Source organism: Triticum urartu, chromosome 5A (genome assembly GCF_056163025.1).
Source record: "Triticum urartu cultivar PI428250 chromosome 5A, HENAU_Tu73, whole genome shotgun sequence".
Taxonomy (NCBI): domain Eukaryota; kingdom Viridiplantae; phylum Streptophyta; class Magnoliopsida; order Poales; family Poaceae; genus Triticum; species Triticum urartu.
This window is the reverse complement of record NC_141877.1, coordinates 309,512,394-309,533,962: the sequence shown is the minus strand read 5'-3', so window position 1 is coordinate 309,533,962 and position 21,569 is coordinate 309,512,394. Positions and strand designations below refer to the sequence as shown.

The following is a 21,569-nucleotide window of genomic DNA, read 5'->3' as shown; positions in this document are numbered from 1 at the left end:
ACAACTACATTCACATTAAATAGGGCACCATCTAAATCCGTTGACACGACACCGTATGAACTATGGTTTGGCAAGAAACCCAAGCTATCGTTTCTTAAAGTTTGAGGTTGCACTGCTTATGTGAAAAAGTTTCAACCTAATAAGCTCAAACCCAAATCGGAGTAGTGCATCTTCATAGGATACCCAATAGAAAATGTTGGGTACACCTTCTATCACAGATCCGAAGGCAAGATATTCATTGTTGAGAATGGATCCTTTCTAGAGAAGGAGTTTCTCTCGAAAGAAGTGAGTGGGAGGAAAGTAGAACTTGATGAGGTAACTATACCTGCTCCCTTATTGGAAAGTAGTTCATCACAGAAATCTGTTCCTGTGACTACTACACCAATTAGTGAGGAAGCTAATGATGATGATCATGTAAACTTCAGATCAAATTACTACCGAACCTTGTAGGTAAACCAGAGTGAGATCCGCACCAGAGTGGTACGGTAATCCTGTTCTGAGGTCATGTTACTTGACCATGACGAGCCTATGAACTATGAGGAAGCGATGATGAGCCCAGATTCTGCGGAATGGCTTGAGGCCATAAAATCTGAGATGGGATCCATGTATGATAACAAAGTGTGGACTTTGGTTGACTTGCCCGATGATCAGCAAGCCATAAAAAATAAATGGATCTTCAAGAGGAAGACGGACGATGATAGTAGTGTTACTATCTACAAAGCTCGACTTGTTGCAAAAGGTTTTTGACAAGTTCAAGGGATTGACTACGATGAGACCTTCTCACCCGTAGCGATGCTTAAGTCTGTCCGAATCATGTTAGCGATTGCCGCATTTCATGATTATGAAATTTGGCAGATGGATGTCAAAACTGCATTCCTGAATGGATTTCGGGAAGAAGAGTTGTATATGATGCAACTGGAAGGTTTTGTCGATCCAAAGGGAGCTAACAAAGTGTGCAAGCTCCAGCGATCCATTTATGGACTGGTGCAAGCCTCTCGGAGTTGGAATAAACGCTTTGATAGTGTGATCAAAGCATTTGTACAGACTTTTGGAGAAGCCTGTATTTACAAGAAAGTGAGTGGGAGCTCTGTAGCATTTCTGATATTATATGTGGATGACATATTACTAATTGGAAATGATATAGAATTTCTAGATAGCATAAAGGGATACTTGAATAAAAGTTTTTCTATGAAAGACCTCGATGAAGCTGCTTACATATTGGGCATCAAGATCTATAGAGATAGATCAAGACGCTTAATTGGACCTTCACAAAGCACATACCTTGACAAAGTTTTGAAAAGGTTCAAAATGGATCAAGCAAAGAAAGGGTTCTTGCCTGTGTTACAAGGTGTGAAGTTGAGTAAGACTCAATGCCCGACCACTGCAGAAGATAGAGAGAAGATGAAAGATGTTCCCTATGCTTCAGCCATAGGCTCTATCATGTATGCAATGTTGTGTACCAGACCTGATGTGTGCCTTGCTATAAGTCTAGCAGGGAGGTACCAAAGTAATCCAGGAGTGGATCACTAGACAGCGGTCAAGAACATCCTGAAATACCTGAAAAGGACTAAGGATATGTTTCTCGTTTATGGAGGTGACAAAGAGCTCATCGTAAATGGTTACGTTGACGCAAGCTTTGACACTGATCCAGACGATTCTAAATCGCAAACCAGATACATGTTTATATTAAACGGTGGAGCTGTCAGTTGGTGCAGTTCTAAACAAAGCGTCGTGGCGGGATCTACGTGTGAAGCGGAGTACATAGCTGCTTCAGAAGCAGCAAATGAAGGAGTCTGGATGAAGGAGTTCATATCAGATCTAGGTGTCATACCTAGTGCATCGGGTCCAATGAAAATCTTTTGTGACAATACTGGTGCAATTGCCTTGGCAAAGGAATCCAGATTTCACAAGAGAACCAAGCACATCAAGAGACGCTTCAATTCCATCCGGGATTTAGTCCAGGTGGGAGACATAGAAATTTGCAAGATACATACGGATCTGAATGTTGCAGACCCGTTGACTAAGCCTCTTCCACGAGCAAAACATGATCAGCACCAAGGTTCCATGGGTGTTAGAATCATTACTTTGTAATCTAGATTATTGACTCTAGTGCAAGTGGGAGACTGAAGGAAATATGCCCTAGAGGCAATAATGAAGTTATTATTTATTTCCTTATTTCATGATAAATGTTTATTATTCATGCTAGAATTGTATTAACCGGAAACATAATACATGTGTGAATACATAGACAAACAGAGTGTCACTAGTATGCCTCTACTTGACTAGCTCGTTGATCAAAGATGGTTAAGTTTCCTAACCATATACATGAGTTTTCATTTGATTAACGGGATCACATCATTAGGAGAATGATGTGATTGACTTGACCCATTCCGTTAGCTTAGCACTTGATCATTTAGTTTGTTGCTATTGCTTTCTTCATGACTTATACATGTTCCTATGACTATGAGATTATGCAACTCCCGTTTACTGGAGGAACACTTTGTGTGCCACCAAACGTCACAACGTAACTGGTGATTATAAAGGTGCTCTACAGGTGTCTCCAAAGGTACTTGTTGGGTTGGCATATTTCGAGATTAGGATTTGTCACTCCGATTGTCGGAGAGGTATCTCTGGGCCCACTCGGTAATGCACATCACTATAAGCCTTGCAAGCATTGCAAATAATGAGTTAGTTGCGGGATGATGTATTACGGAATGAGTAAAGAGACTTTCCGCTAACGAGATTGAATTAGGTATTGAGATACCGACGATCGAATCTCGGGCAAGTAACATACCGATGACAAAGGGAACAACGTATGTTGTTATGCGGTCTGACCGATAAAGATCTTCGTAGAATATGTAGGAGCCAATATGGGCATCCAGGTCCCGCTATTGGTTATTGACCAGAGAGGTGTCTCGGTCATGTCTACATAGTTCTCGAACCCGTAGGGTCCGCACGCTTAACGTTCGTTGATGATATAGTACTATGTGAGTTATGTATGTTGGTGACCGAATGTTTTTCGGAGTCCGGGGTGAGATCACGGACATGACGAGGAACTCTGGAATGGTCCGGAGATAAAGTTTGATATATGGGATAATAGTGTTTGGTCACCGGAAGGGTTCCGAAATTCACCGGAAGGGATTCCGGATGTTTCCCGAATGTTTGGGTACGAGAACACTTTATCTGGGCCAAAGGGGAAAGCCCACGAGGCTTTTGGAAAGTGCAAAAGGAAGTTTTGCGGAGACCAGAGGCTAGACGCCAGGAACCCTAGCGTCTAGGGGGTAGACACCGGGAACCCTGGCGTCTAGCCCTGGAGTCCGAGAAGGACTCTTGCCTTTCGGGTGAAACCGACTTTGAGGAGGCTTTTACTCCAAGTTTCGACCCCAGGGCTCAACATATAAATAGAGGGGTAGGCCCAGCACCAAAGACAGATCAAGAAACACCAAGCCGTGTGCCGGCAACCCCGTCCCCTCTAGTTTATCCTCCGTCATAGTTTTCGTAGTGCTTAGGCGAAGCCCTACGGAGATTGTTCTTCACCAACACCGTCACCACGCCGTCATGCTGCCGGAACTCATCTACTACTTCGCCCCTCTTGCTGGATCGAGAAGGCGAGGACGTCACCGAGCCAAACGTGTGCAGAACTCGGAGGTGCCGTGCTTTCGGTACTTGGATCGGTTGGACGTGAAGACGTACGACTACATCAACTGCGTTGATATAACGCTTCCGCGAATGGTCTACGAGGTTACGTAGACAACACACTCCCCTCTCGTTGCTATGCATCACCATGATCTTGCGTGTGCGTTGGAATTTTTTTGAAATTACTACGTTCCCCAACAACAAGCTCCAATCGTAAATAACACCAGCTCGAAAACAGAGCATGGTTGAGAAAAACAGAGGATAGAATTCACCAAAAGCATTATGTATCCGAGGAAAGGCTCACAAGGTTATTGAATAAGGAGGACACTGTCGAATAATTCGGAGTCCGGGGTGAGATCACGGACATGACGAGGAACTCTGGAATGGTCCGGAGATAAAGTTTGATATATGGGATAATAGTGTTTGGTCACCGGAAGGGTTCCGGAATTCACCAGAAGGGATTCCGGATGTTTCCCGAATGTTTGGGTACGAGAACACTTTATCTGGGCCAAAGGGGAAAGCCCACGAGGCTTTTGGAAAGTGCAAAAGGAAGTTTTGCGGAGACCAGAGGCTAGACGCCAGGAACCCTAGCGTCTAGGGGGTAGACACCGGGAACCCTGGCGTCTAGCCCTGGAGTCCGAGAAGGACTCTTGCCTTTCGGGTGAAACCGACTTTGAGGAGGCTTTTACTCCAAGTTTCGACCCCAGGGCTCAACATATAAATAGAGGGGTAGGCCCAGCACCAAAGACAGATCAAGAAACACCAAGCCGTGTGCCGGCAACCCCGTCCCCTCTAGTTTATCCTCCGTCATAGTTTTCGTAGTGCTTAGGCGAAGCCCTACGGAGATTGTTCTTCACCAACACCGTCACCACGCCGTCGTGCTGCCGGAACTCATCTACTACTTCGCCCCTCTTGCTGGATCGAGAAGGCGAGGACGTCACCGAGCCAAACGTGTGCAGAACTCGGAGGTGCCGTGCTTTCGGTACTTGGATCGGTTGGACGTGAAGACGTACGACTACATCAACTGCGTTGATATAACGCTTCCGCGAATGGTCTACGAGGTTACGTAGACAACACACTCCCCTCTCGTTGCTATGCATCACCATGATCTTGCGTGTGCGTTGGAATTTTTTTGAAATTACTACGTTCCCCAACAACAAGCTCCAATCGTAAATAACACCAGCTCGAAAACAGAGCATGGTTGAGAAAAACAGAGGATAGAATTCACCAAAAGCATTATGTATCCGAGGAAAGGCTCACAAGGTTATTGAATAAGGAGGACACTGTCGAATAATAATCCAATGAAGGATCTGACGGTCCATAGCGGAGTTGATGTGAGCATCGGCACACAATCAGTTGAAGAAAGGATGCAAGGGCATCAGATTATAGAACACCTGAATGATTCGATGCTTAGTTACCAAAGGAATTATGATTCCCAAATAGAAGGATCAGAAGCAGACGCTCTGATCAAGGGTGGATAAGTTCAATAGACCTAAGGGTACAATTGACGACAACAGATTGGTCGAGAACAAGTTCATGTTCAAAAATGGCGTCTGAGCCAGAAAGATAATTTAAAAGGATCAACTGATAATTGCGTGCATTCGCACTCATGTTGAATCAATAGGATCAAAATTACGGTGTCTAAGGATACTAACGAATATTGCCAGACATATGGAAAGCATCCATAATGCAAGCAGACAAGTATTGTAGAGCAATAAGCTACTAAGGATTCTTGGAGGATTGAATAGTATTTCGAAGACCATTGTGAAACACATGAACAACTGGGGGGTGAGCGGATACTCGATAAGTGTGAGACTTATCCATAGGGGTATTCAGGTGACAAAGAACATCAAGGCTGTAAGCTCAAAGGATTATCAAAACAACGACAAGTATTTCGGGGTATCTTGTAATAACAAGACTAACTGGGGATGAATGCAAGAATAACAACTGCAAGTAGTTATCCATAAGGGTTGACGGTGGAAGGGGAATTGTAAACGCGATGAACACAAGTTCTCGGGTTGCCAGCGGAGAGTATCTTCAGGGTCTTCACGTACAGCAGACGATCATCAGTAATAAGGGGCTCTCGGGGTGAAAGTGATAACAAGATCCTAATGTTAGATTTAGCAAAATTCATTTAACCCGAATAGAAGGGAGATCAGAGTCCCAGACTATAGACGAGGAGTAAATGATCCTAATACCACCCAATGGCGAAGTGGGCCTGTAAGGCACACAGCCATGTTAGTAAAAGTTTTTGTAATGTCTAGACTCAACTTCGGCCAAGGAGTGTGGAAGGGGGATTCCTACAGGCAGTCGGCTCTGATACCAACTTGTGATGCCCCCGATTCAATCGTACACTAATCATACACGCAAACATGTACAATCAAGATCAGGGACTCACGGGAAGATATCACAACACAACTCTGCAAATAAAATAAGTCATACAAGCATCATATTACAAGCCAGGGGCCTCGAGGGCTCGAATACAAGAGCTCGATCATAGACGAGTCAGTGGAAGCAACAATATCTGAGTACAGACATAAGTTAAACAAGTTTGCCTTAAGAAGGCTAGCACAAACTGGGATACAGATCGAAAGAGGCGTAGGCCTCCTGCCTGGGATCCTCCTAATCTACTCCTGGTCGTCGTCAGCGGGCTGCACGTACTAGTAGGCACCTCCCGAGTAGTAGTAGTCGTCATCAACGCTGGCGTCTGGCTCCTGGACTCCAACGTCTGGTTGCAGCAATCGGATATAGGAAAGGGGAAAAGGGGAAGAAAAGCAACCGTGAGTACTCACCCAAAGTACTCGCAAGCAAGGAGCTACACTATATATGTATGCATTGGTATCAAATGGAAAAGGGGTATCATATGTGGACTGAACTGCAGAAAGCCAGAGTAAGAGGGGGATAGCTAGTCCTATCGAAGACTACGCTTCTGGTAACCTCCATCTTGCAGCAGAAGAAGAGAGTAGATGGTAAGTTCACCAAGTAGCATCGCATAGCATAATCCGGCGATCCTCTCCTCGTCGCCCTGTTAGAGAGCGACCACCGGATTGTATCTGGCACTTGGAAGGGTGTGTTTTATTAAGTATCCGGTTCTAGTTGTCATAAGGTCAAGGTACAACTCCAAGTCATCCTGTTACCGAAGATCACGGCTATTCGAATAGATTAACTTCCCTGCAGGGGTACACCACATAACCCAACACGCTTGATCACATTTGGCCGGACACACTTTTCTGGGTCATGCCCGGCCTCGGAAGATCAACACATCGCAGCCCTACCTAGGCACAACAGAGAGGTCAGCACGCCGGTCTAAATCCTATGGCGCAGGGGTCTGGGCCCATCACCCTTTGCACACCTGCATGTTGCGAACGCGGCCGCAAGCAGACCTAGCCTATCAGGCGTTCCAGTCCAATCCGGCGCGCGCCACTCAGTCGCTGACGTCACGAAGGCTTCGGCTGATACCACGACGTCGAGTGCCCATAACTGTCCCCGCGTAGATGGTTAGTGCGTATAGGCCAGTAGCCAGACTCAGATCAAATACCAAGATCTCGTTAAACGTGTTATCTTGAAATAACCGTGAACGCCGACCAGGGCCAAGCCCACCTCTCTCATAGGTGGTCTCAACCTGCCCTGTCGCTTCGCCACAAAGATCCACTCAGAGGGCCGTCGGGACAAACGTCCTTTCGGACCCAATCCGTGAATCACTCGCGGGTACTCCTACGAGCCGACCCGTCTTTAGTCACCACAAGTATCATATATTATGTATAAGTATATACCCGTGATCAACTCCCGAGTGATCACGGCCCGATAGTATAGCATGGCAGACGGACAAGAATGTAGGGCCACTGATGGTAAACTACCATCCTATACTAAGCATTTAGGATTGCAGGTAAGGTATCAACAGTTGTAGCAACAATGACAGGCTATGCATCAGGATAGGATTAACGGAAAGCAGTAACATGCTACACTACTCTAATGCAAGCAGTATAGAGAGTAGAGTAGGCGATATCTGGTGATCAAGGGGGGGCTTGCCTGGTTGCTCTGGCAAGAGAGAGGGGTCGTCAACACCGTAGTCGTACTGGGTAGCAGCGGCGTCGGTCTCGGTGTCTAGCGAGAGAAGAGGGGGAAGAAACAATAAATATTAAGCAAACAGATTCATAGTGATGCATGACATGAAAAGTAGCGGTGTTAGGGGTGCTCTAACGCGGTATGAGGTGGTACCGGTGAAGGGGGGAAACATCCGGGAAAATATCCCCGGTGTTTCGCGTTTTCGGACAGATGAACCGGAGAGAGAAAGTTGTGTGTTCGCTAAGCTAGGGATGCATGGCGGACGAACGGGCTGCGTATCCGGATTCGTCTCGTCGATCTGAGCAACTCTCATGTACAAAGTTTTTCCATCCGAGCTACGGTTTATTTTATATTGATTTTAAAAGATTTAATTCATTTTAGGATTTATTTAATTATTTTAATTCAGCATTATCTAGAACAATGCCTGGTGACGTCAGCATGACGTTGAGGTGACGTCGGCAGTCAACGGTCCGCTGACCAGAGTCAAACCTGACCGGTGGGTCCAGTGGGACCCACCTGTCATAGTGAGACTAACTAATCAGGTTTAATTAGTTTAGTTAATTGATTAGGTTAATTACTGCTTAGATTAATCTAAATATGATTAATTAACTTAATTAATTCCTTAATTAATTAATTAATGTAATTATTATTTATTTATTTATTCTTTTTTTACTATAAAACATTCTGGGCTGGGCCCCGTTTGTCATAGGGCCAAAGGCCTAATGGGGCGAAGCGGTTAGCGGGCGCAGGCGTCGGCGCCCGACTGGGCGAGCGCCCAGATCGACAGACAGGGGGGTCGCCAGCCACGGGCGTGGCGAGGCCGCCGGCGTGGCCGCCGGCGCCCACGACGCCGGCCAAGGGAGGCGGCGGTGGGCGGCGCCATGGGAGGGACCGCGACAGGGCGGAGCAAGCGCAACGGGCGGCGAGACAGGACATGGCGCGGGCACGCTCAAGCTTCGGCCATGGCTTTTCTAGTGTCAACATAGAACAACATAGTGTTGTGTTTAATTTAAGAATTTTTCGGGGTTCGTTTGGACATTTTTATACGTTAACTGGGTTTTCCAGGCATTTTATGTGCATAATTAAAATTTAAACTATATGCATATTCTCCAGTGCATATAAACTGGTTGAAAAAACAAATATGTGTCATTGGTTGCATGCTTAGGTCCCATGCAAGAAATGCCAATGAATTTCAAACACCCTGCCACCGTCACTTGGCCGCAAACATTGAGATACCTGGTTTTTAAATTCTAGTAAATCCAAAACTCGTCCGAAATTCATGAAACTTGGCATTCTATCATGGAGCGGCATCAACATGCCGTGGTAAATTTTTTGTCCCATTTGGGGCAGGTTTGGGTATAAGCTTCTCACAAATCAGAGCTTCTCACAACAAGCGTGATGGTTTCGGTAGGGAACGTGCCACCTTTGGGGACGAAACGATATCCATTGCCTCTTACTGCTTTCAAAAATTTCCGAGTGTCAACATAGAACAACAGGAGTGTTGTGTTTAATTTTGGAATTTTTCGGGGTTCGTTTGGACATATTTATATATTAACTGGGTTTTCCAATCAGTTTATGTGCATAATTCAAATTTCAACTACATGCACATTCTCTAGTGCATATAAACTGGTTGAAAAATCAAATCTGTGTCCTTGGTTGCATGCTTAGGTCTCATGCAAGAAATGAGAATGAATTTCAAACACCCTACCACCGTCACTTGGCCGCAAACATTGAGATACCTAGTTTTTAAATTCTAGTAAATCCAAAACTCGTGTGAAATTCATGAAATTTGGCATGCTATCATGGAGTGACATCAACATGTTGTGGTAAAAAATTTGTCCCATTTGGGGCAGGTTTGGGTATAAGCTTCTCACAAACCAGAGCTTCTCACAATAAGCGTGATGCTTTCGGTAGGGAACGTGCCACCTTTGGGGACGAAACAATATCCATTGCCTCTTATTGCTTTCGAAAAAATTCGTGTGTCAACATAGAACAACAGGAGTGTTGTGTTTAATTTTGGAATTTTTCAGGGTTCGTTTGGACATATTTATACATTAATTGGGTTTTTTAGGCATTTCATGTGCATAATTCGTATTTGAACTACATGCACAAGCTCCAGTGCATATAAATTGGTTGAAAAATCAAATTTGTGTCCTTAGGGGCATGCTTAGGTCCCATGCAAGAAATGAGAATGAATTTCAAACACCAGGGCACTGTTGATTGCTGGCAAAACGTTGAGATACTTTGTTTTTAAATTCTAGTAAATCCAAAACTCGTCTGAAATTCATGAAACTTGGCATGCTATAATGGAATGGCACCCGATATGTTGTGGTATTTTTCGTGTCTATTTTAAGAGAAGGCGCACTCGAATAACAACCAACAAAGGCATTTTGAAACAAATAGCTGCCACAGTAACATCTCCAACGTTTTGTATAATTTAAATTGTGTGCGTTCTGTTAACCATTAACGTGACGCCACGCCTCACTCTTTTAATGGCTAGGAGGTGCCGTGCGGACAGGTGCTTGAGTGCTTGACTAAACGGAAGGCATGCGAGCTGTACTCCAATGCGGAGGCTCACCAGGAAGTGTGCCAGCTGTACGCCGCGCAGGTTCACTGGGAAGCGAGCCCTTTGACTTCCATGGCCGCCCGCCTTGCTCGCATCCTCTACATTAGTGGCGCCCAAGCCACTGTTTAATACGATTTTTAAATATAAAACACTCATCGCAAACATTTTAGTTAGAACACCCGTATGCAAAACCGACAATTTCCCCAGGAAGCCAAGGGGAAATGTGCCTAGCAGGATTTTTGCAGCTCTTGATCGCAAACGTTTTAGGTAGAACACCTATGAAAACCGACAGCTTCCCCAGGAAGCCAAGAAAAAATGTGCCGAGCAGGATTTTGCAGCTCTTGATCACAAACGTTTTAGATAGAACACCCGTATGCAAAGTGAGACCTATGGTCTTCCCCCTTAAGTCGAGGGAAAATCCGTAGCGCAGGATTTGTGCATCCCTTCAACGCAAATGGTTGTTTTGGATGACCCCTGTGCAACCACGTACCAACAATTTGGTAAGATTTGCATTTGTCATATTTGGTATGTTGCCATTTGTCAAACTGGAAAGATTGACATTTGTTGATCTAGTAACATTGCCATTTGTCAATCCTTGTAACACAGCAATTTGTCAAAATATGCAGCTAGAAATCACTAACACTATCTAATTTTTGCAACCAAAATTCAGTAATTAAGCATAGATTTCATTCATAGATTAAGCAGTCATTCTTAATTTATATAAACAGTTCAACTCGACAGCTGAACCGACCAAACTTTTCCCCAGTTGTTGCCAACCACGTACTGAAATAGCTAGTTCAACTATATATACTAGCTAATTTTAAGTACGTTGTACAGTTTGACCACACATCTATAGTCAGATGAACTGAACAAAATAGCCCCTAAATACTACTACTACCACGGAGGGGCTTTGTGCTACTTCCGGCAGCCTCTCCTCTGCCGAGCGCGCTCGGTAAGAGGCGGAGGATGAGGAGGAGCCTACGGACGAGCTGGAGAAATGCAATACGGTGCCTGCAGCTACTGCACGTTCAGCGACGCTTGCCAGCTCAAACGTCCACTGTCGCTCCAGACAATCCCTCTCGAAGCGGCCGGACTACTCGTAGATCTTCTGATTCCTCGCCTCGGCGTCGGTGTGTGCTGCGGCCACTTCTACGGTAAGGCTCTTTGCAAGCTTGACGAGGCGCTCCTCCTCCTACTGTAGGAACTCGATGTAGCGTGCAAGGTCGCTGACGCACGTGCGGCCCTCCACCTCCGCCTCGCTCCATCAGGCAGCGGTGGCGGAGCGGGTGATGATCCCGGTGGTCGACGGTGGGCTGGCGGCCACGGCGGCCGACGATGGGGTGACGGCCATGACCACCACCTCCCGCCTTCGGGCCGCGGTGGCGGAGAGGGTGATGGCCATGGTGGCCGGCAGTGGGCTGGCGGCCAGGACGGCCACCTCCCGCCTTCGGGCCGCGGCGGCGGAGTGGGAGATGGCCCTGGCATTCGACGGTGGTGTGGCGGCAATGGCGGCCTACAACAACTGCCGACGGGTAGCGGCAATGGAGCATGTGGTGGGTGTTTCGCGCACACCAACAGGGACGCCACACGCACTACACTACGCCGGGGACTGCGCCGCCACCGCGGTGTAGCCTCCCAGCTAGAGTTGTCCTCTGATGACGACGGAGTGGCTGAGCGACAACGATGGACCGGTGCCATTGGCGATTGTGGGAGAAGCACATGAAATAAGCTACAGGGAGAGAGGGGGAAATGCGACGCAGGACTCGCCAGCCGTGAGGGTTTATATAGCAGGCCGGTAAGCGTTGGGATTTTGGGGGATTTCACCGAGTCAGGAGGGAAGCTTGCGCGGGAACCTGCGAGGTTGGGCGGGAACGGGCTCACCGACGATTCATTGGCGCCACTTCGAGCCACCGTTTGGCCAAAAGAACGCCCCCGCGCGCTGCGCAAGCTTGCGTTGTAAGCCATCTGCGGCAACGGGGTGGCAAGACATGCGAGAGAAGGACGAAAGGACACGTATGGATACGGTTAATACAAAAAAACGTTTGCGATTTAATTACCTACTATACCCCCGTCCTGGTTTATAAGTAGGATTTAACTAATAAAATACGAATGCATGTCGCAAAGATTATATCGTTGGAGTCATATTTGAACATAGTTTCCAGCTATACAATTTTTGTAATATGCATTAACACTTTTTTGGTTAAATTTAATGTTATATAACAACTCGGATGGATCAACTGTATGCCACGTATCGCACACACAACTCTAATCTGATTCGTGCTTGATGTCTTCGACATCGCTCGCACAATTCGTCTTATTTATAATGTATCATTGTGCCGGCCTCTGCTCGCGTCCCTCGGCAAGCTCTGCTCGCCGTTAGGCGCCGCAATGCGCTATGCTCGTCGTTAGGCTCCGCGGCGCGCTCTGCTCATGTCCGTCGGTGCGCTCGGCTTGTGGACAGCTTTTCCTTGCGTGTTCAACTGATATATGCATATATATAGTTGATCACCGTTGAGGCGACCGCAGAGCGCTCTGCTTGCGTCCCTCCGCGCGCGCTCTGCCAGCGGTTGGGCGTGCACACGATCACGTCGGAGGGGCACATGCATGCGGTTGCACCGCGCGCGTTGCCACGCGATGTAGTTACGTGCGGCACGATGGAGTTACGCGCTGCAAATTAGAACTGCCATCAGGGCCTGCCGATATTCCTGGTCGTCCGGCTTCCCCTTTAATTCCCGCGGCCATTATAATCTTAGTCTCTTCAACCTTTCGATCGCGCCCCACAACACAATAAGCACACCCACGACGACACATAGAGAGGGGATGTCCAGTGGCGCTCCAATGGAGTTCGGCGAGCATAGAGTGGAGACCCGCGCGAGGGAGACGGATCTCTCGATGGTGTACACCATTGACCCGACTGTGGTGGACGACTACATCAACAGCGTTGAGCAGTTTCTTTCTCGAGAAAAGTACAAGGTGGTCGGCATCGACCTCCAGTACACCGCCGATCGTCCCGACATAGATCAAAAGGTTGTCGTCGCCCAGCTGTGCGTGCGTCATCATGTCCTCATCTACCACTACTGCATGGCCATAGAGCCTTGCGACCGTTTCAATAGGTTTGTCAACAGCACCGACTACAAGTTCGCCACGGTGGAAACCACCAACAATGTAAACGCGCTCGGTGTTATGGGCTTGGCCTGCAAGAACCTTGTCGAAATCCGTGAACACTAGAGGGTCTGGGGCAGCACGAAGAAGGACTCCCTGGTCGAACTCATCTCGGCCATCATCGACCCCTACTACGAAAATATGAAGAAGGATGCCCAGAGAACAAGTCCCCTATCCTAGCACAAGGCCTGGATGCGCCAACTGGATGAACCTCACCTCAGGTTCACGGCCAAGAGCGTGTACACATGTTACGAGATGCACAGGCGGATCGTTGACATGAGGAAGTGCCTCGTTACCCAAATCGACGAGCCCGGATCGATCCACAAGCAGAGCAAGCGTCACAAGAAATAGATGATGATTAGATGATCGTTTATGCTAGTTAATCATGCATGTAATATATAGTTTACTTTATTGGTGTGTGGAAATGTCATGTGTGTAGTAGCCACCTATGTAATTATGCATGTAATAGTTTACTTTGGTGTGTGTAAATGCCATGGTTGTAGTAGCCACCTATGTAAGTGGATGTTTAATTTGGTTATGCAACCATGTCCTTATAAGTGTGTGTGTGTGTGTACATTGTTGTTCTGTATGCAATCCCATCGCACAACACGCACGTTTTATTAGCAGCATCCGTCTATGTTATTATCGGTATTCACACACATTTTTTATTACAGACCTGTTTCCCACGTATCACACATCTTATTATATTGAACCGTTTCTGTTCTCTTGTCTCAACACAAACAATTTATCTGAGTGAACTGTATGATGTACATTGCACGCATCGTGATCTGGCTAACTATTTCTTTTGTGTTGCCTAATCACAAACAGTTCATCCGAGTGAACCGTATGCTGTACATCGCATACACCTTCATCTGGCTGCCCGTTTCTTTTGTTCCTCCTCATCGAAAATGGTTAATTAAACTGAACCATATGCCCTGCATCACACACACAACTAAAATCTGAACCGTGTTTGATGCATCCTCCACCGCAAATGTTTTGCACCTTTTTTGACGGTTTTTACACCACAGTTTGCGATTATTTCATCGCACACAGTTTAGTCGAAGGGTCTATGATCATGGTATAGTATTAGCAGCATCCTGCAGTAGTGGTAGTCAAACTCGATTCAACTAAAGTTGGAGAAACAGACACCCGCTAGCCACTTGTGTGTGAAGCACGTCGGTAGAACCAGTCTCATGAACGCGGTCATGTAATGTCGGTCCGGGCCGCTTCATCCAACAATACCGCCGAATCAAAGTAAGACGTTGCTGGTAAGCATTATGACTATTATCGCCCACAACTCATTGTGTTCTACTCGTGCATATAACATCTACGCATAGACCTGGCTTGGATGCCACTGTTGGGGAACGCGGTATTTCAAAAAATTTACCTACGATCACGCAAGATCTATCTAGGATATGCATAGCAACGAGTGGGGAGAGTGTGTCCACATACCCTCGTAGACCGAAAGCGGAAGCGTTTAGTAACGTGGTTGATGTAGTCGAACATCTTCGCGATCCAACCGATCCAAGCACCGAATGTATGGCACCTCCGCGTTCAGCACACATTCAGCTCGATGACGTCCCTCGATCTCTTGATCCAGTTGAGGATGAGGGAGAGTTCCGTCAGCACAACGGCGTGGCGACGGTGATGATGAAGTTGCCGGCGCAGAGCTTCGCCTAAGCACTACGACGATATGAACGAGGTGTGTAATTGTGGAGGGGGGCACCACACACGGCTAAGAGAAGACTTGGTGTGTCTTTGGGGTGCCCCCTCCCATGTATATAAAGGGGGGAGGAGAGGTGGCCGGCCCAAGGGGGACGCGCCAGGTGTGGGGAGTCCTACTAGGACTCCCTAGTTCAAGTAGGATTCCCCTCTCCTTTTTCCTTTTTCGGAATAGCAAGGAGAGAAAGAGAGAAGGAGTAGGAGAGGGCAAGGGGGGCGCCACCCCCACCCCTTGTCCAATTCAGATTGGCAAGGGGGGCGCGCGCCACCTCCCTGGCCGGCCCTCTCTCCTCCACTAAGGCCCATGTGTGGCCCATTAACTTCCCGGGGGGTCAGTAACCCCGGTACTCCGATACTTCTCAAAACCATTCCGGTGTCCGAATATAACCTTCCAATATATGAATCTTCACCTCTCGACAATTTCAAGACTCCTCGTCATGTCCGTGATCTCATTCGGGACTCCGAACAAACTTCGGTCATCAAACCACATAACTCATAATACAAATCGTCATCGAACGTTAAGCGTGCAGACCCTACGTGTTCGAAAACTATGTAGACATGACCGAGACACATCTCCGGTCAGTAACCAATAGCGGAACCTGGATGCTCATATTGGCTCCTACATATTCTATGAAGATCTTTATCGTTCAAACCGCATAACAACATACGTTGTTCCCTTTGTCATCGGTATGTTACTTGCCCGAGATTCGATCGTCGGTATCAGCATACCTAGTTCAATCTCGTTACCGGCAAGTCTCTTTACTCGTTCTGTAATGCATCATCCAGTGACTAACTCATTAGACACATTTCTTGCCAGGCTCATAGTGATGATCATTACCGAGAGGGCCCAGAGATACCTCTCCCATACACGGAGTGACAAATCCTAATCTCGATCTATGCCAACTCAACAAACACCATCGGAGACACCTGTAGAGCATCTTTATAATCACCCGGTTACGTTGTGACATTTGATAGCACACAAGGTGTTCCTACGGTATTTGGGAGTTGCATAATCTCATAGTCAGAGGAACATGTATAAGTCATGATGAAAGCAATAGCAATAAAACTAAACGATCATTTATGCTAAGCTAACGGATGGGTCTTGTCCATCACATCATTCTCTAATGACGTGATCCCGTTCATCAAATGACAACACATGTCTATGGTCAGGAAACTTAACCATCTTTGATTAACGAGCCAGTCAAATAGAGGCCTACTAGGGACACTTTGTTTGTCTATGTATTCACACATGTACTAAGTTTCCGGTTAATACAATTCTAGCATGAATAATAAACATTTATCATGATATAAGAAAATATAAATAACAACTTTAGTATTGCCTCCAGGGCATATTTCCTTCAGGCGCATACCACGAGAGGTCGACGCGCGGGGACGCCGATGGACCGCGGGTCACGGCGCTATGGCCCGAAGGGGTGACGCAGACGGGCGGGTCAGCGCGACGACGCGAAGACCTCGGGGCGGCTACGGGGACCATGGGCCGTGGAGGCGGGGTGGCGGAGTCCGAGATGAAGCCGTTGACGACGGACGGTGTGGAATGACGTGCGGACGAGCGCGTCAGCACTAGCAGTCTAGCACCCGGGCTGCCAAAGCAGCGTCGGCGCCCGGGCAGTTAGGCCCGAGCGACCAACGGAGCAGCGGCGCCCAAGCTTGAGGCAGCCGACGAGACTGACGCAGCCGGCCCAACGCAGTTGGGGACGAGGCTGGCGTAGATGGACCGGCCGGCACGCGTGGGGCAGCTGTGATGGGCTGTCGCATGGTGTGAGGCCGCCGGGTCGGGGCGATGCAGGAGTCCCGGTCGGAGCAAGGCGGTGACGGTCGGCACAGGGCGATGGGTGGGCTGACGCGCATACGGTGGCTGGGCCTAATGGGCCGCCTCAGCACGCGTGGCCGCCGGTCGGAGGAGAGGCCGGCTGGTCGAGCCGGGGTCGAAGTAGAGGTGCGCGGGGGTCGACGGCGGCGGCGGGCGACGCAAACCGATCTTAGATCGGAAAACCAAAAAGTAAACGTCGATCAAAGAGAGAAAACCCGGATCAGTAGATCGGGAAAAAGACTCTCTAGGGCAGTTGGTTAACACGACCGGCGGACGAACCCTAGGTATGGGCCGCGCAGCCCTCGGCGGCAGTTATAGAAGCCAACCGCCTCAGGGGCGATATGCAGTGCAACGGTTAGGGTTGAATCGGTTAGGCTGATACCATGTTAGAAGGGATAGATGGATTTGGTGAAATTGACAGATGTATTGCTTAAGCCTCATGGACATATATATAGGAGTACAAGGTCATGTTGGAGTCCAGGGCAAGGTGGAATAAATCTTACACTATTCTATATTTCCTAAATAACATCCATGTTAGAAGGGATGGATGAATTTGGTGGAATTGTTGGATGTATTGTTTGAGCCTCATGGGCATATATATAGGAATACAAGGTTACTCTGTTTCTTTTTACTTTGCATATAAGATTTGGTCAAAGTCAAACTTTATTAAGTTTGACCAACTTTGTTGGAAAAAATATGAACATCTATAACATTAAAGCTCTATGGTATGAAAATTTATTTCATGATGCATCTAATAATATTGATTTCATGTTGTGAATCTTGATAATTTGTTCTATAAACTTAGTCAAAGTTGATAAAATTTGACTTTGATCAAATCTTATATGCAGACTAAGAAAATGGAGGGAGTACAAGGCAAGGTAGAATAAATCCCACGCTATCCTATATTTCCTAAATAACAATGATACTCAACAGTATAATTTGCTATGTTTGAAGTATAGTTTTCAAATGAAATAGTTGTTGAAGTATAGTTTTACATTTTCATTTGCATCTTTTATTGAAGTTGCTCTTTTATATCTTCGTTTTGTATCATCTGTTGGAGTTGGCACCTTTTTGAAGATGCAAAAATCATTTTTTGGAGATGTATGTTTTACATCTCTAAAATTGCATCTTTCTATTGGGGATGTTCTATAAGACATTTTAGGGCAGTTAATTACTCTAGGTATTACCGCAGCCGGATGGACCGCACTCCCGTTCTAAATCAATCTTTGAAAATTGATGGATAAAGTTGTTGTATCGTGCACACAACACTTGTTATCATGGAAACTTGATCAACAACGGGAAGATATCAACATCCCGTTATCATGTACTGTACTATGTAGTACCTCGTTCATTTTGGATATCTTGTTAGTGAGATTATCGTCAGCAAACGAACGCCCAAGCTGTTCCCAACACACCATCAAGGCATCAACTCAAATTCGCATTCGTGCGTCGCCGGTCATCGTAAAGAACCCCATGCCTCCCCTTCTCATTGCCACGTATACAGAGACAGAAACCGCAGATCCGGGGCGGTACCTGACAGTCTGGACCCACAGGTCAGCGCGCTCGCTGACCACCGAGCCCGTCGGCCCCTCCACACCCACGTCATCCTTCCTCTCTCTCTATATCTATCCTGCGACCCTTCTTCCTCTCAGTTCAAGCCACGGCCGCAGCAACAGCAAGCAAACGCAGCCTAGCTACCTCTCACATCACACACGCACGATGCTCACCGCCATGCAGCACATGGACTCCTCCGCCTACGCATCCTCGCCCTCGGCGTCGCCGTGGCAGCAGCTCCTCACGGCCCAACGCGGCCACCTGTTGCCCTACGACTACGAGGGTCTCACGTCCGTCCCCGCCGCGGCGCACGCGCCGGCGGCGCACCAGCAGCACAGACCCGCGCGCCGCGTCGCCAGGCGGCGGCCGCGCCCGTCGCGGCGGCTGCCCACGACCTACATCAGCGCCGACCCCGCGGAGTTCCGCCGCATGGTGCACCAGGTCACGGGCGCCGACGAACTCCTCCTCCCGCCGGTCCAGCAGCAGGCGGAGGGGCCCCTCCTCCCCAAGCTCGCCGCCCGCGCAGCGCCTTCGTCGGCCGGCGGGGCACTGCTGCTGCCGACGCTGGACACGTCGTCGTTCCTGCTCGGCGGGTGCAGGGCGAGGCCGTCCACCGCGCGGACGGGTGCGATGCCAGCGCCGACGACTCCCGACGGGTCGCTCCCGCTGGACAGCACTAGCGGCGGCAGCAGTAGCTGTGGTTTCCCGACCTTAGAGTCGTGGGATCTTCTCTGAACCCACCCGCTATGCCCTCTCTGCACACATATGCATGGTGCTTATGCCTTCTGGTTGTGACTAGAGCTTGATTATTGGCAACCATATATGTGTTCGTCTTGTTGTTACTCTGAGCTTAATTATTCCGTTTATGTTGTGATTTCCTCATACATATCTATGATTGACTCGTACTATGTCTCTCTGGACGGGTTTCAGTTTCATCATAGATATTCTCTTGCTCTAGAATCAAGGACATGGATTTTCTTCTCTCTTTTCTACTCCCAAACCCGTCGCTTCTTCACCAACCATATTCTCTTCTGGTCCGGTCAAGATCAACTGTCTTTCGTTAGGTGCTTAGTGCATTCAGCGCAACTAACCAGCTGAGTGATTAGTGCGCCAAAGCAGCCATTAATTATAAAAGCAGGGGGGGCATGTAATGCTACTTAGACCCTACGACACGTCGAGATGAAGCCAAATCCGACTGAGACGTAGTACGTACATCAGCCCTTGGCTTCAATAATCTACCATAACCTGTGAAATCGGCTAGCGATTATGCTCGAAACAGTCACTTTCATGTCGCCGCCCCTTGTCTGGCCTGAAACAATACCAAAAAAAAAGGAAAGAGAAGAAGATGCGTTCTATTGATAGAGAAGAAAATTCATGTAACTCACAGCTTGCGCCTCTGATGAGAGTACAGGTACAGTGCGTGCATGCTGGACACAGTCATGAGACATGGCAGCAGAGCTGGTCGGCGTTGAGCCCTGTGCTGACCGCCGGCCGGCCCGGCCACACGGTTGACTCTGCTGGCCTCAGTTGGAATTTCGTCTCGCATCCATGTGCCTATGCTGCTCGTGATACTATCGACAGTCAGAGAAAAAGACTGGAAACTGTTTTCGTCGGACTTTGGCACCCCCACACACGTGCTTCCTCACGACCAACCTGCCGGCCGCCGGCCGGCCGCCTGTTCCTGTTATGTTCGGTCCCACTTGCCAATGACGGGAGCATTGCGCAACGGCCACGTCAGTAACTTAGCTTCTCTGCAAATATTACCGAGACACAGTTTGCTACCCGGTACACAGCCCTACCGGCGGTTCTTCTAACTGACAGTTTGCTTCAAGTACCACTGTAATGATGTTTATGAAGCCGTGCTCTTTGCGATTATAAAGAGGACGTACCGTTTGCTGCCCAGTACAAGTGCACAGCCCTACTGGCTCTTCAAACTGGCGGTGCTAAAGTCGTGTTAGGCATTTTAAGAGGACAAAGTGTGCCTTGGATACACTATTGAGGACACGAAAGAGTTAATCGGGAACTTGTAAGAGCATCCAACAGATACCGTATCCGTGAAAGAACTACCGTTAAAGAAAGTTTAGGCCAAAAAATATCTCTTAACAGATCCCATAAACTTGAAATAAACTTACAGAATTGTGTAAACTTAACTTCAATTTTCCTCTAGTTTAGAAGAAGCTTTGCTTCCATTAACTTTTGGCGGCAAGATAACCGCGTGAAACTTCACGCCTCGCTCACCGGACCACCGCAGCTCTCGCACTATCACGCTGTAACTCACCGTCATGCGCCGCCCCATCATATGTCGCCGCTCAGCCCGCGGTGCGCTGGCGCACCGCCTCGCCGCTCCTTATCGTTCCGTAACTCGCCTATGTCACTGACTTGCAGGCCCTAGACTTGTTTAATGGGAAAGTTAAAAAAAACACAAATTTTAGGGGAAGAAGTTTACGGAATCTAACAAAAATTGCTTTCAGTAAACTTTTTCTAAAATTTACAGTCATCATGTTTTTAGGGGAATGGGTGGAGTTGCTCTAAGATTCCTTTTACAATACGAACAAGTGTTTGTACATTCGTCTTCGCCCTCACCTCTCCTCTCACACACCCTTTCCTCACGTCTTGTATTAATTCAATCAAATCAAATGAAATCTTGTCAAAAACTCAATTAACCAGTCATTTCTTTTCATCATCTTCTTCTTCACCTGGGGTTCAGAATTATTCAGTCAAAGGTAGCTGTTCGAGAGGCCGTCCATCTGCGGCTATTCACAGTCACAGGAGCCTTGGTCGGAGTTCCTACGGACAGTGGGGGCAGACTCAAGACCATGCCTAGTCGACGGATAGGTGGATCAGTGAAGCAGAGACAAAGAAGCACCGTGAAGCGACGTGCGCCGTCGGAACACCCAACCACCGCAGTTTTTCCAACCCTCCCGCGTCGGCCGCCGGCGAATCGGCCATCAACTGCGACACCACCGTGCCAGTTAACACCCCCGGGGCCTGAGTTTTGATTTGCAAGGAACACCAGAATTTTACACTATGTAA

General features: G+C 47.8%; 1 protein-coding gene across 1 annotated transcript; it reads left to right on the top strand.

Moving 5' to 3' along the window:
- Positions 1-18,619: 18,619 nt before the first annotated feature.
- Positions 18,620-19,444, top strand: LOC125555907 (calmodulin-binding protein 25-like). The gene has a single exon (XM_048718709.2). It carries the CDS (start codon positions 18,702-18,704, stop codon positions 19,269-19,271), a length of 570 nt encoding a protein of 189 aa, XP_048574666.1. The 5' UTR covers positions 18,620-18,701; the 3' UTR covers positions 19,272-19,444.
- The last annotated feature ends 2,125 nt before the right edge of the window (positions 19,445-21,569 follow it).